We start from the raw sequence: 12,205 nt of genomic DNA, 5'->3' as shown, positions 1-12,205 counted from the left end.
CTAGGGTTAATCCCGTTAAGCTCCAGTTTGGTAATTTGATATTTGAGGGTTGAGCAATAAAATGGTGACTCTGGGTGATAAGATGGCCTCACAGTATGGAGGTAGAGCTGGCTTATGGGAAGCTGGCGCCTGCTGCTGAGGAGGATCAAGGGAGGTATTTTTATGCTAAGTTCTAAAATAGAGCTGATGAAAATGCTAATGAAATCAGTGTCTGGGTACTTCCGCCTTAAAAAAAAAAAGAGTCCTTACCTTTGGGAGTCTGGAGTATGATTGAGATTATTTTTAAATACTCCATTGGTTGTTTTTGAGTTTATTTTTGGATTCTAAATATTGGATGCCCTACCTAATTTCATTGATAATGCTCACTGATAGGTCTTCATTTTTTTTATTAGTATTATGTTTTAATTTTAGGGTAATGAGAGCTAGTGAAAGAGTCATATGACTTTGAGCAACTCACTGTCCTTTGGACTTCGTTTTTCTAATTTGTAAAATGAAAAGATGAGGCCAGATAATCACAAAGGCTGTCAGCCCCGAACTACAGGACTTTAGATGAACCATTGTCGGCGCAGATGTTTTTCTTATTGGTTTTGGTATTGGTTAGTGTAATTCTTTTGGTACAGTAAAATGAGCAGATCTGGGACCTCTCTTAGTGATCTTATATTTTCGTTTCTAAAATCTTACTTTGTTCCCTGGGAGGGTAGGGGAAAGATGGCTGCTGGAGTCTCCTTCAGCCCTCACTTCCAGAATATGACAGACCTGAACAGCCAGGAAACAGAACACCCCCTGTTTTCTAAGCTCGATGTGGTATCTGGAAATACTTCTAGAGTCTTGGTATTATTTTCTTTAGTCAGTAAAACCAGATGCAGCCCCACTGTGGTGTGACAGGTGGGCGTGCTGCTGCGCAGTGCTGGAGCCATACAGGAGGGCACCAGTTCGAACCCTGGGTTGAACTGAACATGCTGGGCACGTCCATGTCCCATGATCCTGTCTGGCCTGGTTACCCAGGGAGGCTGGGCAGGCTGTATGTGTGTGTGTGTGTGTGTATGTATGTGTGCATGCACGTGTATGTGAAGACTGTCAAGATGCTCTCTTTCATGAAAGAAAATAAACTTTAAAAAATGAAACAAAACAAAACAAACAGGATGAGGTCAGTGATTGTTTTTAGCACAGAGTACTCCGTTTTCTGCCACTTATTAGCAACCTTTCTCTTCCTTCAATGTCCTTGTGTCATTGGGCATATCTTAGAGCTCTCCAGGGATCTAGCCACAACTGGGATAGAAAGTTCAGTCACAGTAAGTTAAATGGATTGGCTGCCTGATCTTCTTCAGACCCACTGATTTCTCTTTCTTTCTCTCTCTCTCTCCATTCCTTCCTTCCTTCTTTCCTTCCTTCCTTCCTTCCTTCCTTTCTTCCTTTCTTTCTTCCTCTCTCTATCAATCACTTTTTTTCAGAGGTTTTTGCCATAGGGTGCATGCACTCATTAGAGAGAGAGAAAGAGAGACAGAAAGTGAGAAATCACCTGGCCGGCGGGGGGGGAAACCCCCCGGGCGTGGGGGGGGGGGGGGGATGATCATGCTGCAATCCCTTCTCCATCCGCCTCCAGGATTTTGGGCATGCATACACATGCACCTGGCATGATATTCAAGCCACGAGGTCTGGGACACAAACCACAGTCAGCCAGGTAAGAGTCCAGTGCTTTAACTACTACTCCATCTACCTCCTGGCCCCAACACACTGATTCCTTTTTTTTTTCTTTTTTGGAGAGATTTTTGCTATAGGGTGCATGCACTCACCAGAAAGACAGAGAGAGAAAGATAGGAAGCAAGAAATCACCCCCCAGAAGGGATGGCCACGCCACAATTCCTTCTCCTCTATTCTCCTCTCGGGATCTTGGGCACGCACGCACACGTGCACAGTGTGAGGTTAAGCTACCGGGTCCAGGACTCGAACTGCTGTCAACTACATGGGAGTCCAGCGACATAGCCATTACTCCAACTACTGGTCCCAACACACACACTGATTTCTTTCACACCCCATTTTGACCGTTCAGCCTTAGAAAGTGAACGTTTACCTTCCTCATCTTTTACTTTGTCTAGAAATGGCAATAGTTCCAGCCTGAGCAACACACTGAGCCCGAGGGAATGAGGGTGGCCTGGGGTGACTCCTCCCAGAGGCAGGTGTGAAGACCACAGCATCTTTCCATCACAGGTGGTGCGGTCTCTCCCGACTGGCCCTTGCACTGGGTCGTGTGGTCTAACGAGGACTGCTGGGCGGGGTGCGTTGTCAGGCCCTGGGAGAGTCCCGAATAACATCCAGTCGCAGATACTCTGCTGCTGCTGGTTATCTTCTTTTAAATAACAGGTACCAGAATTACTAGGACCCTTTCAACATGAGACTCCTAAATTTTTGAACCCGCCATGTAAATCCTCACTGGTAAAAACCATTTGTTTGGGGTATTTTTCCCCCCAGTCAGGTATGGGCTTTAAAATCTTTTGGACCTCGTAGGACCAGAGAAGGTTGTGGAATATGGTTCTAGTTCTGGGGGAGAAATGTCCAACTTCTTCCTTTCAAGAAAACCCATTGTTGTGTATACGTATTGACTCTTCTTCACCTCACATCGGTTCTGGGGACTGAAGACAGTGACCTACTTAAGTATAGACCTGGTGAAGAAGAGGGGTTTGCTCTCTCCCCACGGTGCCCGAGCTGATGTTCAGCAACATCTTCCCACCCGGAGCTGGTGTAGACCGAATTCCGTGTGAGGAAGTGGATATTCCCTCATCTTTCTGCAGAAATTGGATGATATATGGGAAATACCTGGTCAGGGTTAGGAAGGTGTTTCTCATCCCTCTTCTACGCTGGACCAATAGCAAAGGCAGATGAGCCAAGCTGAACTGGAAGATGGCACACTTTTCTTTGCTGTTGGGTTGTAGAAGGGGTGTGGTGAGGGGTAGTGTTGGTAGGCCCATTGCTGGCAGTTGGAAATACGATTTAGAAGCGCCTCTGTTAAGGTTGAGTCAGGAATTAATACACGAAGATGTTCTTGCTGTTAACAGCGTCTGCTTTGTGCTGGTTGGCATTGGCATAGTTTAACAAATACTGCCGTTGAATTCTTACGGAAGGGCAGTGCAAGGGACAGGCACTCAGCACTGTCCCACGTACTTGTATTTGCTACCAATTTTCAGAGGTGACACTGGTTCCATTTTCCCAGCTCTCAAAACGTTGACTTTTAAAGTAGTTATAAGAGTTCACGACAGCGATAATGACAGAAGTGGGTAGTTGAGGGTCCTGTGGAACGCCCGGAGTTGTCTTAGCGGAAGCCTGTGTTGGGCGGGACTTTGGACAGAGCTCTGGGTGTTCTCCTGAGGTGCTCGGCTGCCCTCTGGTGGTTCAACAGAATACACACACCCTTACTTGTTTATTTGGTTGATTGCCCTTCCAGACGTGTTTGCATTTCAGCGGATGGGTTTCTGTCCTGAGTCTTGCTTCAGTCTGTGTTTCCAATAGAGCTCTAAAACGCCAGGCCCAGTATAGGTCTTGCAGGAAGCTGACTGTCAGAATCTCTTCTTCTGAAGGCGGGCTTAGACTGTTGTTCTCGGCTCTAAAAAAACGAGCTTGATTGCTCTGTGCTTAGAAGGGGCAGTCTTGAAAAGACAAAGAGGACTAGTAGTAATGAAAACTCACGCACAGAGACGTTCCTGGGGGCCTTTGGGAATGAAGGGTACATTCTTACTCATTAGACTGTCTCTTTAATTGAGAACCATGTAGAAATTCCGTTGTATTTCAATCCTTGCTTTATAGAAACATACTCAGTACGTTAGACTGCTGTGCTACCTGAATTAACAGACTATGGAGAACATAATTGGAATTTTTATGTGCGTTTTTATAGTTTCAGGTGACCTTTGGGAACACTGGGCCTTGCTGCTGTTGCAGAGATGGGAAGTATAAGACATTGGATGGAATGGAATACCTCTTCAAAGTTTTCAGCTTTTCAATAGTCTCCGATGTTTTTTCCTTCTAATGTTAGCTCTTTTATCCTAAACATCAACTGTAATGAGAAAACCTGGTTAATTGAGGATTATATTTAATAGGGATTTTCTTTTTTCTTCCTTTCTGTTTTGTTTTGTTTTGTTTTTGTTTTAATTGTCAAAGACGGTGTGTGTGCTCACCAGAGAGATATGGAGAAACAGAGAAAGAGAAGGCACCTCCCATTGGGACATGGTCACACGGCAGTCACTTCTTCATTTCTCGATCCCCTGAGGATTTGGGGCACACACATGCATGTGCGTACACACACACACACACACACACACACACACACACACGGTCTGTTTTTCAAGTTGTCAGGGCCAGGATTTGAGCTGTGGTCAGCCAGGTGGGATTTGGTTCTCTTAACCACTAGGCTACTGGGTCGCCATTTAATGCAGGTTTTCCATGGAAGGTTTTACCTGAAGTTTCAGAGAACTTAGGCTTGACCGTATGGCATTGTTTAGAGACCATTTTCAACTCACCCTGTGCTTACGGATTCCTAAGCAGAAATTCACGGACGGGTTCTGGGGGATCCATGAACATCTGGAAATTCCAGGCAGCATCTGAGAGTGTTCCTTCCTGTGCTCAGTTGGCAGACGTGAATGGAGTCATTGAAGAGGAGTTCACCATGGCCCGCCTGTACATCAGCAAGATGAAGTCAGAGGTCAAGTCCCTGGTGAACCGCAGCAAACAGCTTGAGAGTGCCCAGATGGACTCCAACAGGAAGATGAACGCCAGCGAGCGGGAGCTGGCAGCGTGCCAGCTGCTCATCTCCCAGGTGGGCCGCCCCCCCCGCCTCCGTGTCCTTGCCGGTGCTGATGGTATGTGACGGGCATGGTTGATGGGCTTTGCCCCACACGAGCATGGCCTCTTCAGGCAGTGACTACCCAGAGTTAGGCCTGGGGCTAGATTTTTCTGTGTGAGTCCCTTGAATTCCTTTGAGTGACTTCTCTTTTTGAAAGGCTCCATCTATGTATCTACCTATGGTGGATAGATCATGAATGGGCAGAAGGGGCTGGGATCTCTAAAACTCCTATTAGCTAGGGCAGCATTTCATTCATCTTTTCATCTCTACCACGGTCCCACTTCCTGTGGAAAAGGGAAACTACTGCTACTAGAGAAATAGCAGGTACCATTTTATTGAGAGTTTACTATGGGCCAAACACTGTGCTAAGTCCATTATATGTGTTTTCTCACTTGATCTTCAAAAAATTCTGAGGGACTGGCAGGCGGCGTGGTGGTTAAGGGCGCTGAACTCCCACATGGCTGACTGTGGTTTGAGTCCTGGACCTGGTGGCTTGCTTTCTCACTTTCCCTCTCTCTCGCTCTCTCTCACTTTGTCCCTCTCTGGTAACATTAAAATAAATAAATAAAAATAAATAAAATAGTTAAAAAAATTCTGATAGGCAGATTTTAGTATTGTTCTTTTTCAGATGAGGAAACTGAGACTGAGAGTAAATATAAATTCATGGAGAATGCATGTTATGAACAAACTACATGTGAATTTCAAAATTTTTGGCACTAAATTAAGCGTGTATTTTAAATCCATTTTGCCACATTTTTTTTTGCCATTCCCTTATATTATTTTAATATATACAGCCCATGAATAGTAGAGCTGGAATAAACCACAAAACGTGTGTGACGCCAGAGCTTGTGTTTCCAATGGGTTTTCAAGTCAGAAACACGCTTCATGTGCTCAGAGACGAAGGCTCATTGGAATGCCACCTTCGTTTTGTGAGGAAGTTTCAGAAATCAGCTGTCCAGTTTCTGGAGTGCCACTCGTGTGTGAGTATGCTGACTGGGTTTGAGGTTGCCTTGTTGTGTACTGTTCAACCCCTCAGGCCAGGCCTTAAAGCAGTCGAAGTTGTTTGGGGCAACAGATACCATCATGAATTGGTGTGTCAAATGACACCAAGAGGCAGACAGAAGCATACTTCATTCTGGTGTGCTTTTAAGCATCATAATATGTAATCACAAAAACATCTCCAACCTCCTTGTCTAAAATGGATCTACAAGGTTCCATTTTATAGCTAACATAATGAGCAAAAATCTATTTAAGAGATTACTCAATCCTGATTTGTGATAGTGAAATTGATATACTCATCTATTGTTGATAAAAGTATAATTTGGTCAGTCCTATGGAAATCACCTTAGAAATCAGAGACATAAAATTGCAAGTCTATTTTGGTCCAGTAATTTCACTTGCTATATTTTTTCATTGATAATGAAAATGGAAAAAAATTCATTTCGTATGACAGTATCATTTCCTGATTAAAAGTATTAAAAGCTTATACACCAAGTGAGTAGTGTTACTTTACATTATAAAAAAGTAAATTACCCAAATACCCATTGATAGATTAATAACATAAGGTTGCATGGAAGAATATTATGCAGCTCTTATAAAAGATCTATAAAACCTAGCCATTTGGAAAGTAATTATATGAAGTTAAGTAAAAACGAAAATGAAATGCTGAGTTATGTCTCTGCCATGCTCTGGAGCTCTATACAACATGCGCTCCCACAGATAAGACCCGGAATGTGACGGGGAAATAGCTGATACATTAGAGTGGTGTAGGGGTGAAATTTATAGCACTTTTTCTGGATTTACAGCTCTATAATCTGTCATTTATTTTTAAGTTTGCCAGAAGGTACATGCCTTCACTGGAGAGAGACAGAGAGAGGAAAAGTGCAAAAGCACCTCCTGTGGAGCACGGTCACATCACAAGCCCTTTTGCTTTACTTCTCCTTCCCTTTGGGATTTTGGGCACACACACACATGCACCTGGTGTGTTTCTCACGCCACTAGGTCTGGGACTCGAGCTGAGTAGTCAGCCATGTGGGACCCCGCTTTCTGAACCAACGTGCCAATGGCTGGCCCCGTAAATTGTGTAATTATAGACATAGTTGACATTTTTATCATTAGTGGACACTGAGGGAAAGTTAACCATTAGGGGACAGTACGACGAAAACGTGCTCTCTGGCTCACTTGGGATACTGGCATCACATTTGAGGGCCAAGGCAGAGTGTAAACGGAGGCCCAGGACCCTGCAGCACGATGTCTTTCTCTAACTGGACATAGCAGCTCCACATGCGAGTCCTTTCCGCATCCTCGGTGAGCCAGGGAAGGTGATAAAACTGTGTCAGCTGTGATGTACATGGAAGAGGAAGAGGCAGTGCCAGGCCTCATGTGGCCTAGAGCCTCCGGAGTAGGGAGTTTCTGAGTCTCCCGTTTAGAATGGAGTCCAGAGGGGATGTGGGTCAGGTGGGTAGTCTCTCATGGTCTCTGAACTCTCTCTCTCTCTTGCAGCCAGAGGAGGGCCCCAGTGGAATCCTCCAGAGTGTGGGGTCCAAGATAGGGCAAAGGCCCCCTGATCCAGATCTCAGAGGGACAGTGACATTGGTATCTGAGGGCAGAGTTGAGCATGCTAGGATGGTCTGGGGTTAAAGAGTATCTGTTAGAAGGTTCCTCCTGTTTTAGCAGCAAGCAGTCTTCCGCTTGTCCTCTGCCACAAGACACATAAAGCCAGAGATTCGGTCATTATTTCCTGGGTTCTGAAAGTAACTGAAATCTTGGCTCTTTGTTTTCTGACATGATCAAAGGAATCCGTCAAACTATCTCCAGCTAAAATGTCATCTTCTTTGTTTATATTCACTTTCTTCACCGAAAGCATCAGTTATTAAGCGACTGGCCCAGCTGAGCCACATTTCCTGGGAAAGTTCTTTAGAGCGCAGTCTCCTGGGTCTTCCTGCCCAAATGTGAGCTCCCAGGTCTGGGGGTGGGGTGTTCTGCATGTCTCCACCCACCTAGACGTCTCTGCTGTTCCTGTTTAGCCAGTGAGCTCCCCTCTGTTCATTTGTTGAACTAGTGTGTACTAAGCACCTTCTCTGGGCTCTCTTGGTGCTAACAAGTAACAAACTAGTTAGGATAAACCATGTAGAAGTTATACACTGTAAGAAAATGCTGGGGCCTGAGTGATAAGGACCTAAACAGGTCATAGTAGTGGGGAGTGGGGGGGAGCATGGAGGGGAAGGGTCCCAGAGAGCGAAACATGAAGTGCAGAGTCCCTGAGACCGGATCTGGTGTGTCTGAGGAATGGAAAAGAACATACACACCATCTGAGTTCTGAAGATAGAGTCCAGAGGTGCCTGTTCAGCCCTGGGCATTGCCCTGCCCCTCTCTCTGCACAACCACATGAGTTTTGGACTCTCAGAGTAGGTGGGTAGCGAGGGGCGCCGTGGCCCTGAGCAGTGCGTTAGGGGATGAGGCGAGGAGCACTCGGAGGAGCGGAGGGCTGTGGGTGCACAATTCCGAGGGCCTAGTGGAGGGCGGAATGTGTACTACGTGCCGTGGGCACCAGGAAAGGGACTGGAGAGCGCCTCTACTGTTGCATTTCCCCACTGGACAGTCGCAGGTGGCCCGTGTGATGGCTTGCTAGTCATTCGTTCTTCCCTGCAACCTATTTCCGGTTTCCAGCATGAGGCCAAGATCAAATCTCTGACAGACTACATGCAGAACATGGAGCAGAAGAGGAGGCAGCTGGAAGAGTCCCAGGACTCGCTCAGTGAGGAGCTGGCCAAGCTCCGAGCCCAAGGTAAATATTGACTACTTCACAGGTGTCCACGCTTGGCCTAAATCAGAGTTTCTCTAAGTTGGCTCAAGTTGTGGTGAGTTTTGCACAATTAAAATGTGTCTAGATCAACCGAAAACAATAGCACAAGAAAGAACGAACGGAGAGAGAAACCTCTCACTCCCCCTGCCCCTGAATCTCCTCGTTTTCCCATTCTCCCTCATCCATTAGCTGCCCATGTTAGAAACCTCCTTTTCCCTGAGCTGCAGCCTCCACCGCACCAGGACCTGTCCATTCTGCCTGCCAGATGCCTCTACCTTTGCTGCCACCATCCAGGATAATTCAGGATTGTGGCTACACCCGGCTGCTGAGATGCTCTCCCCTGTCTGCCCTGGCCCAGCCACTGTGCTGCATCCCAAGGGACAGTTCCAGAATTCAAGTTCTGCCTGTTCTCAGCCCATGGCTCTAACCCTTCCCCAGTGTCCTATTGCTCTTGATATGAAGTCGAATGCCGGATGTGGCTTACTCTGTACTCACTACCTGTGAACAAGTTCTTCCTTTTGCTAGGCAGCTTCCTGACTTTCTTTGCTTAGGGAAGTGTCTGACAGGTAGGAAGCACATAAAAAAATATGAATAAATAGCAGGTATTCCAAAGAGGTAACTAGAAGTGCAGAACTTAGAATAGGATCAAGAGTATATGCATTGTGCGGTATGAAACTAGAACATGCTTTGTGGGTTGCGGTGAAAACTGCTAAAGTTCTTTTGGCAAGCAATTCAAAAATACATATTAATGGGGTTAGCAGGTGGCGTTGTGGTTAAGGTGCTGGACTCCCCTATGGCCAACTGTAGTTCAAGTCCTGGATCTGGCGACTTGAAACTCATGTCAGGTGCATATGCTTGTATGCCAAAAATCCCAAGAGGAGAATGGAGGAGAAGGGATTGCAGTGTGGCCATCCCCCTTGGGGGGGGGGGTGATTTCTTACTTTCTGTATCTGTCTCTCTCACCATTGCATGCACCCTATAACAAAAAATCTCTCTTAAAAAAATAAAATGAACAGGGACCAGCAGTTAGCATAATGGCTATGTTGCTGGACTCCCACATAGTTGACCACGGTTCGAGTCCCAGACCCAGTGGCTTAAACTCACTCTGGGTGCATGTGCGTGCGTACCCAAGATCCCGAGAGGAGAACGGAGGAGAAGGGATTGCAGCGTGGCCATCCCCTCTGGGGGGGGTGATTTCTCGCTATCTCTCTGTCTCTGTCTGTCTGTCGAGTGCACGCGCCCTATAGCAAAAACCTCTCCAAAATAAATTAATAAAATGAACAATCATAACATTTTTAATATCTTTGGATCCTCAAATCTCAAATATTCATTGCAGAGTTTTAGATTAACCAAAAGGGGAGAAAAGCCATTTAGATGTCTTACAGTTAAATAAATGACGGTATGTTTTTTAATTAAAAAAAATTATATTGGAGAGAAATCCATGCAGATGTGCGCAATGCATTACATGCAATGTTCATTAAAAACAATCACAATACATCATTTTATCCTTATCATGGCTATAGCTATGAGAAACAAATGGATGCTTGTGTTCCTAGAAATTAATATTTAAGATGAAAATGATTTTCATAGGGCAGTACAATTGGGGGTGATGTTATTTTTCTTATTTCCTTTATTGTTGCTATACAGTTATTTCCTTAGTAAATGCATTTTGTTTGTTTATTTACTTATTTATTTACATTTTGTTTCAAATGCCAGGGCTAATTTAAAAAGAAAGGAAACTACCCACACCGCTATGACCTTGTCACTGTTTTATGTGGTAAAGACTGGAGGTCAGGAGTAGAGCAAACTGCCAAAACTGGGTGTGGCAAAGAGCCCTCCTACACCTGGTTTGTGCCGTGGTGCCCTGAGTAGGATAAAACGGGGGAAACATGTGATAACGAGAAGTAGACCAGAGAGAAGTCGTGATGAGACTGTCCTTGTCTTAGATAGTTTTTTTCCTGCCATCGCCCCAGCTCCCCAGTTCAGGGAGGGCCGTGTACCTGGATCACGCCAGGAGAGTTTCTCAAAGCCGCCCAGCTCTACGTGTGGGGCCCTTCTGTTTAATTTCAGAAGTGTTCTATTTCTATTCCCCTTGTTACCATCCTTAGATGATGTTTTCCTGTTTCAGATTCCTAGAGCATGAACAGCGTACCCCTGGGAAGTAAACGGGCCCTTTGTGGAATTCTCACAGTGGCATGATTCTCAGCGCCACCCTGCACTCACAGGAGTGCTTTAGAATCTGCAATGCACGTGCGTGTGCAGTGACCTCGGGAGCCGCCCACGGAGCCAGGCGGGAAACCAGTGCTCCGAGGTGCAGGTGCCTCTAGGGCTTCAGTGGTCTCCTCCCCCAGGGCTCTGATCCCCAAAGGGCAGGAAAGGTCGGTCTGCTTTGGCTTTAGCTGGAAGCCCTTCCTTGGTAGTTCCATTCCTTTATGCTATGGTTGTACTTGGTGACGTAAGCTGATAATTTACTCTTGCCATTTTGCTTGGTTTTGTTTTGTAACTTTTTGCTTTTGGATGTGAGTCCTGCCAGTTAGATCTTATAACATCATTTAAACTTCAATACAGAAAAAATGCACGAAGTCAGTTTCCAGGACAAGGAGAAGGAACATCTGACGCGGCTGCAGGACGCCGAGGAGATGAAGGTGTGTATGCCGGCCCGGTGTGCCTCTCCTGCATTTACACAGGATTCTCTTGTTCTAGGAAATGCGTTGCCTTCAGACATGGGTGTGACAGGGCAGAGTGTGGGGGAAAGCCTGCTGCTGGCGTTCAGAGTGGCTCTGGTGTGGCCTGTCTTGGAAATGCCATGACTAAGGGATGCCCAGAAACCCCGCAGTGTCAGTATAGGGTGATTTCCTTGCGCTCTATCTCTGATGAAGAGAGCAAAGGCAGCCCCCCACCCCCATCACAGTGTGGGCCGCATTGTTGGGATCAGCCTTTGAAGAAATGTTCGGCTCTCTTTGAATGGAAGAAACCTCTCCCTTCAACTTTTGCTAAGAAACATGCAAATTTGAGTTTTCATCTTAAACAGAGAAGTGTTTATTTTGGCCATATTTTAAACAGAAGAAGAAAATGTAGGAAAAAAGATTAGGAAATAAAAGTTTTAGGTGAATTAAATGACATACGAAAAGATGCAGACTTTGTTAGTTTTAGGCAAACTCTGAGCCTCACTGAGCAGAAACCCTTAGTTAAAGCGATGCCCATGGTGTGCCCATGCTCCTGGATCATCCCTCCCTATTTTCAGAGTGCTCTGGGGAACAGGCTCCTTTGAGCAGCATCATAAATCTGCAGTGGCGGGGAAGTGGCTGTTAGCTCCACTTTGCAGGTGGGAAGTGCGACTCACACAGTTAAGGTGGCTTTCTAAGGCCACCAGGTAGCAAGATGCTAGTGCCCTCCGAATGATCTGGCTGAAGACGCACTCAGACAAGCTGTAGGTCAAGGGAAAACTTTTTATTTAATTCAGTGGACTAAGTTGCTCCCAGGGCCCATTCATTTTCTAACAGATCCTGGGCTTCATTTTTCTAATGAAGCGAGATTGGATTCTGAGGACATAGAGCCAGAAAGGCCCC

The 12,205-nt window shown here is 45.8% G+C and overlaps 1 protein-coding gene across 1 annotated transcript in view; it reads left to right on the top strand.

Moving 5' to 3' along the window:
• The window catches only part of KIF5C (kinesin family member 5C), a 192,712-nt gene that overhangs the window by 146,189 nt on the left and 34,318 nt on the right, over positions 1 to 12,205 (top strand). The window contains exons 16-18 of the mRNA XM_006157647.3: positions 4,616 to 4,804; positions 8,501 to 8,618; positions 11,205 to 11,281. Of these exons, the coding sequence (XP_006157709.1) occupies positions 4,616 to 4,804; positions 8,501 to 8,618; positions 11,205 to 11,281 (384 nt within the window). The remainder of the gene's footprint in view (positions 1 to 4,615; positions 4,805 to 8,500; positions 8,619 to 11,204; positions 11,282 to 12,205) is intronic.

The sequence above is a fragment of the Tupaia chinensis genome, unplaced genomic scaffold (assembly GCF_000334495.1).
Source record: "Tupaia chinensis unplaced genomic scaffold, TupChi_1.0 Scaffold000549_1, whole genome shotgun sequence".
Taxonomy (NCBI): Eukaryota; Metazoa; Chordata; class Mammalia; order Scandentia; family Tupaiidae; genus Tupaia; species Tupaia belangeri.
This window is presented reverse-complemented; position numbering and strand designations above follow the sequence as displayed.